Source organism: Falco rusticolus, chromosome 1 (genome assembly GCF_015220075.1).
Source record: "Falco rusticolus isolate bFalRus1 chromosome 1, bFalRus1.pri, whole genome shotgun sequence".
Taxonomy (NCBI): domain Eukaryota; kingdom Metazoa; phylum Chordata; class Aves; order Falconiformes; family Falconidae; genus Falco; species Falco rusticolus.
The window spans coordinates 109,580,770-109,596,498 of record NC_051187.1 but is presented as its reverse complement, the minus strand read 5'-3'; the positions used below and the strand labels follow the sequence as shown (position 1 = coordinate 109,596,498).

At 43.1% G+C, this 15,729-nt stretch overlaps 1 protein-coding gene across 5 annotated transcripts in view; it reads right to left on the bottom strand.

The window, feature by feature from the left end:
• Positions 1-15,729, bottom strand: part of AFF1 (AF4/FMR2 family member 1) — a 111,976-nt gene that overhangs the window by 24,183 nt on the left and 72,064 nt on the right. For 4 of the 5 annotated variants that reach the window (XM_037395687.1, XM_037395697.1, XM_037395706.1 and 1 more), the window contains exons 4-9: positions 9,845-9,889; positions 7,216-7,302; positions 6,422-6,458; positions 5,989-6,040; positions 788-842; positions 625-662 (exon numbers count right to left, since the gene is read on the bottom strand). In XM_037395687.1, coding sequence (XP_037251584.1) covers positions 625-662; positions 788-842; positions 5,989-6,040; positions 6,422-6,458; positions 7,216-7,302; positions 9,845-9,889 — 314 coding nt within the window. The remainder of the gene's footprint in view (positions 1-624; positions 663-787; positions 843-5,988; positions 6,041-6,421; positions 6,459-7,215; positions 7,303-9,844; positions 9,890-15,729) is intronic. The other variant, XM_037395725.1, reaches the window with a different exon arrangement.

Sequence of the window (15,729 nt, the reverse complement as noted above, 5' to 3'; positions counted from 1 at the left end):
TGTGCACGAAGAATACAGAAATCCAGGCCAAAATGTAAGTCAGTGCTTTCCTATAGGAAAAACTCTGGCCTTCTCCACCTTTCTTCCTCTAATGTTGGCACGCAGCCATTCAGTCTACCTTGAATATTGCTTCTACCTAACAATAACTGGCAGGAACTGCTTACAATCAGCTGCCTTATCAGGAGGAGCTGAAACAGCTTCCATGAGTCTACCTAAGTCTTTTCTGTTCTTCACCCACTTGGCCATTCTGGGCTTCCTTCTGAACTAAAATGGGACTTGTGCCTCATCCATCACTACTACAACAACTGAAAAATGCCATTAGCTCTAGTGTGGTCTATATATACACTGGTGGAAGGGAAGAGAAGAAGAGAACAGCTGGGGAAATACAGTTCTAGTTCATACGCAAAACCCAGCATGCCTGGATTATTCACTTCTAATTGGAGCTTTCCATAAAACCCCACACAACTAAAGCAAATTTTCAACAGTAGCTTCAGATAGCTAGAAACCAAAGCCTGTATCTACAAGAAAAACCAGGAACCCTTACCCATCTACCCCATAACAAAAAAGTAGTTTCGTTTTCCCTCCTTATTTGGTCTAGCTAGCAGTTTGGGAACAAACCTGTACCTTGGAGGAGCAAGTGAAGAAGGTGGCTTTTCAACAACCTGTTTCGTTCACAAAAACAAAAAGGGGGGAGGGGAAAGTTAGCTTTAGGATCTTGGAAGAACACAAGTCATGATGATTTAAAGGGATGTCTGTGTGCCTAGTGTATAAAATATCTAAAACTGACTTGGTCGTCACCACTCTCTTCACTATCACTGAGCTGCAGGTCTTCCTGGAGCAGTCTGAAAGACAACCAGAAGATAAATATCAGCCAAGGCAAACACATTTTCAAGCAGCAGACCCTGAAAAAGACTTGGTTTGCGCCTGCCAAAACAAACCAACTTCCCATTTCATTTTTGAACATTTGACACGCTCAATCTGCTAAACCCTGTCATTACCTAATGAATGATAAAATGGTAATGCACAACCTAGGCATTTTACTGTGATTTCCAACTAATCTCAGGACATTTTGCAACAGAAGTCAGTATTATTGGCTGCCATCTACAGACAACAAAGATGCAGTTTGTGAGAGGAATGCTCATCAACAAAGATTACGTAGCATGCTAAGACAGTACGGTGGGGTGGAAGAAGTCTGATCCTTGTACAGCAACAGACTAGCACGCCATGAGCCTGTACTGGCTCCCCAAGGGGCAAAAAAGCATCATCTCTGCACCAGAACCTGGGCATGTTCATGCTCTCTCTCAGGAGTTACAAATATTTCTTCTGTCACAGGAGTCCTCATTTTGCTGCTGAAGTCTCCTATCACACACACGTAAGTAAATGTCAAGGTCAAGTCTATCTCCTATTTCTTCTCTACACAATGAACTTAAGGATTCTGCACATCTCAGCAGTTACCGTAACATTGATGTATTCAGATACCCAAAGCAGTTTACATGTGGGGAGGCACCAACTTTGTTTTACTGTTGCTAGAGTAGAGGGCAAGCTGCCTGTAAATGTTTCCAAAAGCATAATTTTGTTCTCTTGCCTGCAGGTGGTAACTACTGCTTGCAATTTCAATGCATTACTGAGGTCCTCAAAGGCTGGAAGGGAAGAATTTGTAGGGAGGAACCCAAAGTTCTCCCAGATTGTGATCCCCCCCTCTTCGGTAATCATGCAGGCACCCTAAAAGGAGTTGGAAAACAAGACAGGCAAACCCCTTGCTACTCAAAAGTATAATGATTCAAATCTTGAAAATAGCTGGAGACTGAACTCCTCAACCCAGAGATTTACGCAAGTGTCTTTCCAAAAATCGTATAAAAAACCTGGGAACCGAGGCAGTGATTTTAATCAATCGGGTCAAAACTGTTTATTTCAACCTCATTTAAAACTAAAAGCTCTCTGTGAGAAATCTTCCTCATGGCCAATTAGGAAAAACAACCCTCCAACTCCTCATAACACATTTTACAGCAAAAAAACAAATATGAAAATCCCCAGTGAACCACATCACCTTGGAAAATGTGTAGACAAGTCAGTGGTCCCGATGCTTGTTAGGAAAGGGAAAACTATTCAGACCTTCACACTCTTTCAAGCCTTCATGTCAAATTATGAACAAAGCAAAAAAGATTTATGGCTCTGCAGGTCACCTCTAATGACCCTGAGCAGTTTGCTTTTACGATTCCATGAGAACAGAGGAGTAAAAACCTTGAATAAAAAAGCAATTGCCTTATTTAAACACTATCCCCACTAACTAGACAAATTATTTTACAGTCGTACCAAAGCAGCTGACATGCAGGGAGATACTTCCGTGCAAAACAGGACTGCCGAAGCTCACAACGAACAATTCCACAAACCAGAAGTGACAAACCTGCTCTTGTCCACGGAGCAGGACAGCATAAGGAAACCCCAAACGCCTCCTGTGTCTACCAGCAGAGCCAACCCCTCCCACACAGGGGATGCCTCCTGCAAAGGAACTGACCCTATGGGTCCCAAGTCCCTCTCACTGAGGCAGAGAGGTACCCAGTGCCCAAGGGCTCTGCTCGATGGCTCTCGCAAAGACCTATGTGCCTTCTTTTTTCAGGCATTTTGAATTTGCCATTCCCCTGTAACTATCCTCTTCCATCTCCCAGCCTCCACTGCCTCACTTCCTCACACACTTTCTCAGTGGAAATCAACTCTTGCCTCTTCTTTTAAACACTGAAGGGAAGAGCTGTGAGACACCACCTCGGAAAATGAGGCCCCTGCATCTCCTACAGAAGGCAAACAGCACAGCATCTGCAGCAATCCTGCACACACCAGCTCTGCACGTGGGCTAGAGCTGAAGCTTACTGCCAGTCCACTGAGACACAACCGGGAAAGAACAGCAACAATTCTCCACACTTCTGGGCAATGTGGCCAAATGTCTACTGGCATCTTAATGAATTCTTTTTCTTCCCCCACCCCCCCACCCCCCCAGCCCCAACCCATTAGGGGAAGTAGTCCTTCAAAGGTGATAATGAACAAACTTCCAGAGATGCTAGAAAGTTCTGAAAGTGTTTTCATTTTTTTTGTTTTGCTTTAAGAATTGTGGACTACAGATGAATTTCCTTTAGAGGGAAGAGGATAATGCAAGGAAACGCTATCTAGATCATATTTTAAAGCTGATTTATCTTCTTGTAATAAAACCAACTGATTTTTTCACCTGAGCTGCTGGTAAATAAAATGTATAAGCATAAAAGAACATTGGAACTACTGAAGTTCAATTTAAGATCAAGAAAGAACACTGAAACTTTAAATGAGCCATACTTTTGCAAGGATAGACACAAAGCCAGTTAGTTTCCCCAAACCAAGGTTTTCAACAAATCATTAAATAGCCTAGTTAAAGAAAATAAATCTGCTTTTAATAATTCTAATGTTTTAATTAGCTCAGGAGTTAATAGATGCCAAGTTTTCATTTGCAGGACCTGCTCATTTGCAGCTTATATACATACTATCAATCTCCCTGTAAATCTATTTAAGAACAGCTCTTTTAAGCAAGAGAAGCAGCATTAAAATGAATACTGCATGCCAAACAACCCCAGTGAAAGCACAGGAAGGTCCCCCTCTGCCAGCCGGGTTAAAGATGCATCACCAAGAATGAGCTTGGCATCTCCCCTTTTAAAAGAAAGGCTACTTCCATTCCAGCGCAGCCAGGTGCTAACTTCGGGGCTGTATTCAAGAAGGAAAGCCATCTGGGAAACCCCTGCATGCTCTGTAAAGCTGAATGCTTAATTTGGGCACACAGATGCGCCGGGATTTCAACTTCTAATTAACCAGCACAAATGCTGTTTGTTTTCAGCCAGCTACACTTTGTAACACAAGCTATTCTAGGCAGCTGAATTTCAGACAGTCACGTGTGCTTTGAACAGCAAAGAAAGCAAGCCCTGTTGTGCAAATGAAAACAAAAACAAAAACAAAACAAAAAAGAAGGGATGCAGCAATTCAAGGGAAAGATATAAAAGAAGTCCTTGGGCAAATATTGCTTGGCTCCATTTTGGACACACATCTAAGCCACACTGTTCCTCCTGCTTCAACTGTTGTCATCAATTGTGGGTACAAGCGTTCCTGGTAGATGAGTGCTGGCTCTGAAGTGCCCACATGGATGCTGAGAGGGGATGTTGGCTAAGGACAGAGCTACGTACCATGCCAAATTCACAATTCTGGACCTTTGGGCTAAAAACTGAGTATTTTCAGATTCTTGTTTACAGTAAAAGTCTCTTCTCTCTCAGCCACGTGGAAAACTGACTGAAGTGCTTGAGGGATTTTTACAAGCAGCTGAGAAGAGTTGAAATAAAGATGATGGTTTTAGGGTAGCAGAGGAGGAAGGCAGAGCCTGGAGCAGTTGAACCTAGTATTTTTAACAGCACAATGAAAATTTCCAGAGTTTGTTCAGGAGGAGCAAGCTGGAGTGGAAGAAGGAGAAACAAAATAAAGAATGGAATAAGGGAGCTATTGACTGCTTGGCAAGACACTGTCTCACAGTCCCAGCCAGCAAGGGCTCCTCTGCACGATGCTGGAACAGTGTGAAAAATTGTTTCACGACCTTATGGAACTTGAGCGCAAAATTCTACAATTTCAACCAAGATGGAGAGATGCTTTTCCTCTTTATCTGTGACTAGCCCAGTTTTGTTTTTATTTTAATTAAACTGTTCATTATAAGGGAAAGGAAAACAAGTGGAGTAAGCTTTGTAGTCTGTAGTGTGCAGCCTTCCACGAAACAATGTATCACAGAATAATGCAAGAACTTCATATATCACATGAACTGATAGGTATTTAATGGTTTGGCAGTTGCCTTGCACACGGGCCCCTTCACCTTCCAGCCATGGAAAGATTTTTGTTTGCTACTCCATGCTCAGAACCTATCAATGCTGCCATTTGGCCAGGTTAATCCTGAAAGACCAGCATCAGCCCACACAAAACTACTTTCAAGTAATTTCTGTAATTAACCTAATGAATAGATAACCACTTTCACCTACAAGGACAGTACCATTATCGACCAACCTAAAATTTTCTATTGGAGAAGTTCGTTCATTAGTTGGCACACCTTCCTAGCCTCATAAAACTTTTGTAGCAATTATACACAAATGTCTTACACTAAGACTCAAAACTCTAAGAAGCTTTCTTCTGAGAGGAAACATAACACGATAGGGAAAAGAAGAAATATATAGAGAAGTAGAAATATATAAATACTATTAATTAGAAGAAGCTACAAGAGATTTCATCTTCACCCCACTAACTAGCTAACATGATTAGAATATAAATTGAGGTTTTTAGAAAGTCCACATGAAATGCTTTTTTTGTTTGGTTGTTTTAAATAAAAATAAAATTAAGACAACACTTTTTAAGAAAACTTTTCCTTGGGCAATCACAGAAAGTCACACCATGCAATTGCTTTAACATTTCACCCCTAGTTCTCAGTTTTTGTAGCTGTAGCTTCACTAGCTTTCACAGGCTTAAAAACAATATGCAGAATAGATCAGGTTCAGTTTGTATCCCTTACAATTTATGTCAGTTGAATGCATTATTACCGGTTTGAATAGCACTTATTATGACAAGATATCAAGTAGCCATAGATCAAAGTTTTTTTACTCTTTTAATCTGGTACATTAATAGTTGGGGTTTTTTTTCCTTCAGTTTCCTTTTTAACACAATCATTCTAATCATAACAGGGTTTTGTGGTAGACTTGGCAGAGCTAGATTAATGGCTGGCCTTGATAATCTTAAAGGTCGTTTCCAACCTAAATGATTCTATGATTCTATCATGAAACATTCATGTTTCTATCGGTGAAAATTCCCTGCACTGAAATTTTATGACAAAAATCAGACTGATAAAATCTTAATCTCCTAAACCATCAAGTAAAACAGATTTTAATTAATTCCAGGTTCTTTTAAGTAACTGCACAGTAGAGATGGGAACCGGGTCTGATTACTTACGATGTTCTTGGTTGAGAACTAGGCAACGTTTCTGAAGATGCGTCATACTGTTCTGTAATTCAAAAATGAATCAGTTGGGTTTATTTGCCTCACCTTTAGCATATTTTACCCTATGGTCTCTGAGCATCAGATCACAAAGTCACTTTGTTCCAGAATGTAACTGTTTGCCATCGAGATTATTCATCACTCCAAGTGAGGTTTCCTAATGAAACACTGTTTGTTTGCTGTTGAACTGCTCCTTAATTTCTACGTAATGAATGTATACAATCCCTTAAGCATTTGCTAAATTCAGCACTGTTCAGCAAAGCACACGAAATTGTGCTCCTTCATCAGTGTAAACACTTTACATGTTCTCCTCAACCTATAACATGCACCACACTAAACTACCTGTCAATACACACATAACAGTGTGGGTTTTTTGATTTCTACTTACGCTGATTCTGTGCTACAGATCCAGCATGCTGCAATCCCTAGAAAGAAAGGACAAAGGGCAAATTGAGAATAAAATTAATCAGCTCTCTTAATAGCAGCATATCGATGATTTGTTTTCCACATTACCTACTGTAATAAATACTTCGACATACTTATCAAAGTATGACTTTGAAGTGTTCAATAGTCAAAAGCTGGCCTGATGTTGCTTAGCATGGACAGAAATACCTCCTGCCACCAAAAATGTGTGGCTAGCACATTAGTGGTATGTGCATTTTCAAAGAAATAATAATAAAAAAGTTGTAAGAGCTGCCAAATGTTTAACACAGTCAGCGAATATTTTTGTTGACAAAAAGATAAGATGTTTGTTGTGCTGCAACAGAGATCAGACGCTTAAAATGTTTCTGAAAAGCAGTCACATTTGAAGCCTTCAATTGTAACAAATGTTTAAGTCACTGAAACACTATTCATTCATTCATCCCCCCACCCGTGGCTCAATAAAAATACAAGGCTTGCTTAAAAAATCTAAGAGGAAAGATAATTATACTACCATATAGCCCACTCAAAACCAATTACTCGGAAGCACAATCTGATCTAATTCTCAGTAAAACTATGTGTTGCAAGCAGCCATTATACAACTCAAGATCCATTGTGCTTTTATTTATCTGACTTCTAAAGCCAATCTCTTCAAACAGTCTTTATCTATGAAAGGGGGACAAAACTGCATGAAAAACACATGCAAGAGCTGGAAAACTCTTCTAGTTTGTCAAAAGCTCTGGCAAAAAGAGGGTGTTTTACCTTTTTTGGGAAGGGAAATTTGGAACGCTCTGTTGTACTAGGCGTACGAATAGCTGTCAGGGGAGGTGGCCATGAGTGGGTCATTTCCTGGAAAGAGATTGAGAGAAGCGGCTTACAGTACTTTTGCCGATAACACGCAGATGAAGTTTTACACTTAAGAGGTTCATATGATCTGCCAAAAAAAGTCCTTGCTGACCCGATCATAAATCCGAGAGACGGTATCGCAGCAGGAAGCCCTCCTCTGAGCGCAGCAGCCAGAGCACGGTGAGGGCTCGCTCCTTTTCTGCAAACATACTTGCATTGCCCAAGGAAGAGCAATCTCAGTGAAGCTTGTACAGAGTAAAGTACTTACTGTGTTTGCAGGATTAGGCCTCAGCCTTTCAGCTATCACAGTTAATAAAGGGAAAATTAAGTAAAACCTGTATAGGAGTAGTTCTGGGTTTTTTTCAAAGCACAGGACTTTCCTACTAGGGAAGTTCTTGTATCCCCTTACAGCAGCAACACTCCAAAAGGCTTTCCATAACTCAAGGTGGTCAGCCAGAGCGCTCTGCCTGCCAGCCGCTCCCCACGCTGTTCTGCCTGAAACATTGGCTTTTGCTCTGACCGACCAAGAAGTGTTTGACACGGAGCTCCGTGACTTGGTTTCAAACAAAAAAGACTTCCCGATGTGCTGCATCTTTAGGAATCCTTCTGCCCCATTCCCCTGCCCTTACTCTCACCCGCCATCACTGCCAAGTACTGGCTTCTTGGGCTCAGCCACGGTCCAGGTGAAAGCAGAGCACAAACACCACAGCCATGGGACAGGGCTTGGCAGGCGAGATCACCCCCCTGCCTGCCTCGCCTGGCACCACCGCCAGGTCCACACCAGCTCGCTAACAACAAACACACACGAAAACCCTTGCACAGGCAAGGGCTTTTGAACATATGCTATAATAATGAGGGTTAATCCAGATGAGGCCTTTGGGCAAGCTGTGGCTCAGAAGTTCAGCACCACCTTGCTGAAATCGCACAAGACTGACTTCTCTTGGCTCCTGATCCTCAAGTTTTAAATCCTGAAGAGTGCAATAGTCACTCCAAGTAGTAAGCAATCTCATACGGCCTATCACCCTCACTGCCCTTCCAGGAATAGTTACCTCAGGATCTTCCCCCCCCAGCCCAACATTACCTCAAGATGCACACCCACCATCCCCATCCATAGTGACCGTCATCACAACTGTTCCCCGCAGCTTTCCAAAGAAAGCAGCATGCAGAGTAACACAATACTGGCACTGTGCTCAGCACAGAAAGTTAGGAGTTATGTTCATGCTGAATGCATCTCATGGCAAGCATACACCACACACAGTTTGCCTAGGGGCTTCAAAGAAATGAATGAGGAACGTGTCAGTGCAAAGTACATTTCTGTACTTTTGGTACCAAATAGGCTGAAGTATGAGAATCTACTGTGTCATAATTTAAAAGTGCCGTTTTTTCATCAAGGCACAAATATGAAGGTTCAGAAGCGTCTCATGTTTCTTTATCTATAACACGAAATGCAAAGATTTACGGGGAATTAAACCATATTGCTACCTTTGGCCTTATAAGCAGGGATCAGAGCAATCTACAGGGGTTTCTGTGCAACAACTGGTCTGGGTAACTATTTGATCACATTACCACCACCCTCGCCTTCTCCTTTCTCCCCTCCCACTGTTCATTGCTCACCACTCACTAGCTGTGCAATCTTTCAATAGATGATAAACTCTTCAATATACCACACTACACCTCTTCACGTATTAGAATGTGCTCCCCTGCAGTTGCTGCAAAAACAATGTTATGCATTCCAAACAGGCAAGAAAACAGGATGCCTTGTGAAACACGCAAGGATGCAGTAGTTCCAGGCAACGTACACAGGCTGCAATACCAACCAGTGCATGACAGCTAGTGAGCACCTTTCAGCTACGATGCTGCCCAAACAACTGCTTCTTGAGAGCAATAAAGGCATCGAGATTTTGCAACCTGAAGCAGCAGTGACGGAAATGAATCACAGAAACCAAACACTTCCGTTAGGACTTCACTGTCTCAGAATACTATTCAAAATCAAGGAACTGTCTTCTCAGTATCAGCATGACCGCCTTGCAGATCACAGTGCATTTTCACACTTTCACATTTTCACAGGCAACACGTACTCAAACCCAGGTACTGGAAGCCCGCGCACCGCTCACAGACTCAGCTCTGCCACAAGGTTACAGAGACAGTTTTGCATTGGAGCTGGCTTAGCTCTGTACGAATGGACTAGAATTACAGTGAAGGAGAAGCAGCAGTGCCGTGCGGATGGGTGCAGGTGGGATGGGTGCAGGTGGAATGGGTGCTGCTGGGGCTGGCAGCATGGACAGGAGGCAGCATGTCCAGTGCCTTTGGAGGAAGCACGTGAGGTAAAAGCAGCCCCCTGACTTGGCGAAGGAGCAGCTCTAGGTGTTTCAGATGACTTGTCAGTCTTGCTCTTTGGACCTTTATCTTTACTTCTCCACAGCATACTTAGTGATAGCAACATCCACTGACAGAACAGAAGCAGAGCAACATTCTTCCCCCAGAAAATACTTTAATGCGTGCAAAATACAAGCAAACCAGAGATGTGTTATTTAAGAGCACCTACCTTCAAAATTTCGTCAATGGAGTGGACTTCACCAGGGAAGGTTTGCTACAACACAAAAAGAGGAAAGTAGCGTGAGTTTCGTTTGTTTTTACCAACTGACATGAGACAAACAGATGCACTCATCAAACATTCGCTTAGCAACAGTTCTATAAATTTCACTTAAGTCCATTAACAATAAAATGCTAGTAAGAATTAAAAGCCCCATCAGAAGGGTAGTTAATAATGCACTTTTACAATGCCTGTTGTTTTCAAGTCTTTAGTAGAAGGTATATTCTAATAAAGATGAGAAAGAAGTGAAACAGAGCTCATTAATCACGCTCATTCAGCTGACACGATTCACCTTGTTTGATGACCTGCGTTCTTCTATGCATCAATGTAGACTCAAGCAGAAAAAGAAGCCCTTAAGCTTGCAGAAAGAAAAGTAGAGGTCGTTTTAACTGGAGGAATCAAGCATCAAGTCTCTGAATGCCAGTTTTTAGACTCATGGGAACATCAACTGCCATTAAAATACAGAAAAGCAATACAACTGCAACTTGTGTAGCTTAGAAAAAAACTTTGAACATAGCACCAGGTAGCAGCAACATAGCGATTTCTGGAAAACCTGCAGATGACCTGGATCTGGATCAAGGGACTGCTCCTGTACCTCCCACACCTCTGTTTCACTGGAGCCCAGGCAGCGACCACCACATGCCTGCCTGGCAGGTGCTGGGGCTCCCCAACACAGGCATGGTGAGGACCTCAGCCAGCCCTGCTGGTGCCCTGGCACTTCATCAGTGCCACCTGAAGGAGACCAACACACAGCCAGGGCAGCACCTGTGGCTGCCTTCATTTGGGCTCACAAGCCCAGACTCAAGGAAGCTCTGAGGAAGAGTACAAAGCAAAAGCAGTGCTAATATTTGCCAGTTACCTAACAAACAGCAGACGTTGCAGCTTGTACAAACACATAAATCTGCTTTTAATGTATCAGCAAAACCACTTAGCAGCTCCTGGCAGGACACCCCCTGCACACACCCGACACCACGCATCAGCAGCATGGGTACTGCTGGGCAAGGCAGGGGCTGGGATGAGCACAGCAAAAGCCTCCTGCTCCCCAGGTACATAGGGACGAGGGTAACTGCATGGCCAGGGCGAGCAGCAATGCCCCCTGAGAGAGCCCACCTGCCCTGTGCCCCAGCTGTGTGCAGCAGGAGGCTATGCAGTAGCAGCAGTGCCTCCTTCCAGCACTACTGGCAGCACTAGGTGCCGGGGATTCTCTGCAGGAGGACCTGTGCTGCTTCCACACACTGACCTGCCGCCTGGCCATGAGGAACACCACTCTGACAGGTCGGCTTCTCATCTGCTAGCAAGGTATGCATTTTGGAAGTACCTGTCATTTACACATCCTTCCTAACTGGTATCATTAAAGGAAACTGAAATGAAAAAAACACACCAAGGAACTGCGTAGCTGGAACTAGCCAAGTGCATCCCAAGACCAGCTTCTCATCCATAAACAAGAGATTGAAGGGAAACGTCCAACGATTGGCATCATTGCTCAAAGTGAAAGGCCGGGAAGTTGCTTCTTGTGTTAAAGGAAGCGGGCAGTGAGCTACAGTGCCTGATCAGGAGGATCTTCCCCAGAACAAGATAAACAGCAAAGCAAGCAAACACTTCAATAAAGCCAAAAAGCATCGTCCTTAGCACTCTCACAGAAAGGTCACTCACCTGTTTCCCATATGCTGCACTATTTACACTGGAGGGAGGAGATGAGGAATCTCATTTCCCTGCAACCTCATTTGTCTATGTCTACATAAAGCTCTCATTGAGGCAGTGCTCATTTGACAAAGATTTGACTTCTCTTCAGAAAATCATGCACAGATAGCTGCTGCTGACCTGACTCACCCCAGGACAAACAGAAGCTGAGACACAGCCAGATGAATCACGTGAATGAAAGTGGCTGGGATGTAGCAAGGCTTGCAGAAGCACCCCACAGCGGGCAGGAGGGGAGAGGGAGAGCAAACAGCAGGGAACACATGGCAAGGGATCTGGATGCTTCATAACTCACGGTGCCAAAAGGGGATCCCTCTTTTCTTCTTTTTCTTCCCAGCAAGCTTACTCTGGTAGCTCAATCACCTAATTTACTTCTTAATTTAGTAAGTGGTGAACAGCAGACAGCTGTACAGAAAACAGCAACTGGCAGATAGCTTCAGAAAGCTCCTGAGATACCTCGTAAAGTACCACAATAAAAACCCACAAAACAAATAAGGTATCAAGATCCTGCCTGGACAAAGTATTCAAAACTTCTCTCTACAATGAATCGACTGCAACAAATCAAAATCAGTTTGCCTCTCCCATTCCAGAAACTTAAGTTTTATGGGGTGATAACTGAAGACAAAAGTGTAATTCAATTAACATGAGGATCAGATAATATCTGCAGCAGCCTGCTTGGACCTCCCTTATCCTTGCCAAACAAGTCACACCCCTTCCTGAAGTTCTTTCACATAAACCTGAAGGTGCTTTGAAATCGATACAGATTTACATACAATGAGTATTTATAGAGCAACCACCGTCAGGAGGATTTTTTGTAACCCCACAGGGCATCGTTCAGTGACAGTGCGCTGCTCCTCACACGTGCAGTGGCTCAGCAGAAACCACTTTCCTCTGTGGCACAAAATTTAAAGGAAAGCAAACACATGATACCAGACAAGTACTGCAGAAGTCTGCATCGGCAGCACAAGGACCTCTATTTTTGGGTTTTTTAAGACACAAGGTTTAAGTATGTGCCCCCAAAATATGTGGAGCTCTGGAGATACACAACATAAGGTATCAGGGATGCTCAACACCGCTTTCACCTTTGGCTAGCAGTTTACTCCCAGAGCCGCTAAGTTAGGACATGCTGGGACGCCCATACCCCTGCTGGAGACTCCTCGAAGACTACCTTCATTGTTTGTTCTACTATCCTGCTGCACACTAAGACTAAAAAACAATGACCCTTTCATCAGCAGTAGAATGTGCAATGGGCAAACAAACCCACTGCCCACAAGTGGACTTGCAACACCTGTACCAAATATATGACAAAACATTAAAAACACAAGACTGTTCAGGACACGCACAGAAAATTTGTTTTCAGTGCCAAAATCACCACAGAACTGATCAGAACACTTGACTGCACCAGGGAACCCTCCTGTCTTTCAGGTAGGACCGTGGCTATCATTTCTACCATGAGCCTGCAGCCCAGCACAGTCCCTGTGCCCCCAACCCACTGGCCCTGGAGACAGGGGGCATGCACCCTTGCACTGTCCCAGCTGCAGTATCTGAGGACTCCTCATCTTTTATAAAGCTACATAACCAGTGCCTGAAGGAGCTGGGCTTTTCTGCACACACCGCAATTGTTCTGCCCTCCCCCCCATTTCTTCTTTTCCTTCAAGTCACATCTCAGCTGTATTTCAGCCTGTAAACTACCATTAAACCACAAGCCACCCAGCAGCAAGGGCTGTCCTTGCCAGTTTTAAAAGAAGAGTTTAGGAAAAAGGAGTAAGAAACACGTGCTGCTCGAAGAAGAGTTAAAAAGCTGAAGAAATCACTGAAATGAGATCAGCTCCGCTGAGGACTGTGGGTGTAGAAGAGTAAGTATTACATGTTGCTGTCTATCCCCACTAGCAGTTTTACAGCCGTTACAGAGAACACGCTAACATACTCCCCACAGACAACTTGATTTAAGCCCTCTGCATATTTGCTGGCTGACACTGACATCTGCACAATCTCCAGCTAGGATTTCCTCCTGCCACATTCATACTCGCTGCCAGTTTGAGAACCATGCAGACACCTCCGAGTGCCACTCACAAAACATTTTGATGGCTGAGGTCAAGTGCAATCACAGAACATCCAGACCTGTTGGGTCGCTGGGGTTTTGTCTTGGTTTTGCTTTTTAATGCCAACTTCTCCATCCAAACTGATGCTGCGTTTCAATAACTGCCACTCCTCTCAGCAATAATACCAATTTATGTTCCAAAAAATCTGGTATCGCTCAAGCAAAGGCTCAACTCCTAGTGATCTCACAGCCTCCAATGCTCCACCACGTACTATCTCCCCCTGCAGAAGGCACCACCGGAGCCAGCCGCAAGCGGGCACACTCACATCTGACCCCAGACTCCAGCCCAGTTCCTCTACTGATGCAGAGCCCACAGACTCTGGAGAGGTCGAATAAATGGATGTAACTGGGAAGGCAATCTTGTTCACAAAGACAGAAAGCTCCTTTAAGAGAGCAGGCAGAAGAAACTGCCACCTTTGTAATCTGCAGGGCTTATCCACAAAAATTCAAGGGAACAGCTAGACACAGGCTATGCAATGTGATGTCTGTTACATGACCAATAATTTAAGGGACAATTCTAAAATTACACTCATATGATAACATATGAAGGGAGGAGAATCTGGACTGATGAACTTCCATTGTAAGTTTTGCAAGGATAATTTAATAGATGACTTACGTACTTGCAAGCTTAAAAAGCAAAGAAAAAGGTTTAGAAAGGTCATCAAGACAAAATCAAGTATCTCTTTGATAAGGGTTCACAGACTTAATTAGCATAACAGACATCTCACAATGTGAAGGCTAAGTTTGGTTTTGAGGTTTTGGGAACAAAAAGCTAGATAAACATAAAGCCAAAGCCATTAAATAAATTTTGACTGCAGAAAAATGCAGAGAGTACCATTAGTATGACTTTTAAGCCTCTCTGTTATTAAAGAGCAAGCAACGTGCTATTAAAATGCTGAGACACTGCCACATTTTCTCCTCTTTAGAATTTTTGCAATATATATATTTTTTTCCAGTTCACCAACCTGCACAAGTAGCTGATGAAGGCCAAGCAATATATTGCAAAGACATATCATCCCAAGGTTAACAAAAGACAGTGCTACAAGGCAATATGCCTGAAGTACTGTTAAGTATAGCTGCAGTTGTCTGAAAAGGACTTCAAACCTTTTGGTTCAACGTTAACTTCAACATAATAGCTCAGACCAGCATGACCCAAATTCCACATCCACTCTTTCCCCTTGGTAGTGCCACAAAATCACCTCCAGTGACCTCAGCCAAGAAGCAATCTCTATGCAGATGCCTGTGATAGTTTGAAGTAAATAATAATAATAATAATAATAATAATAGCTACTACATTTCCCAGGGGTTTTGTTTTGATTTTGGGGGTTTTTTTTACATGGAAGTTGTGTGCTTTCACTTAGCATCCACGCTGATATCTGCAAGTGCATTGCTCAGACGATGTGATTCAGTCATTTCAGACAGCACTGTTATACTTGTTTTCCCTCTGGGAAAACGCAGTTGAGGAAGCTAATAGAGATTAGTTGATTAATTCTTACAGATTCCAGCAACTCCCCTTCTGTGCACTTACACACAACGCAAAACATAGCAACGTATCCAGAAAGCCAAAGGATGGTTAGAGAAAGCAAAAAATGGCTATAAATACCAGATGCTTGGGTGATAGACTTCAACACAGTTTCCTTACCAGAGTAATAGACATTCATGCTTTCATTTTACCAGAGCATAAACAACTCAAAGGCTAGTGATGTGCAGGAATTACCACCTACATGGTAATCTGCCGCAGCTCACCACGTGTTCTGCCTTGCTCTGTAGCATCATGCTTCCCTAGAGGAAGTTAAGTATTTGTTTCCTGTACCATAAGGCATTCAATCACATGAAAAATAGCTTTTCTTGTGCTAGAGGAGGTGAAAAGAAGCAGAATTAACAGTTAAAGTATCTATTAGAAAGTTGGCTGTGAAAGATTTTGTGTGGTCCCCTCCCTGTATGTACCAGGATAGCACACCATCTGCTGATTTGACTGTGCAACGGGGTAATATTACCCTTGCCCACTGAAAGTCAAAAACCTCAGCCACTGAAGGAT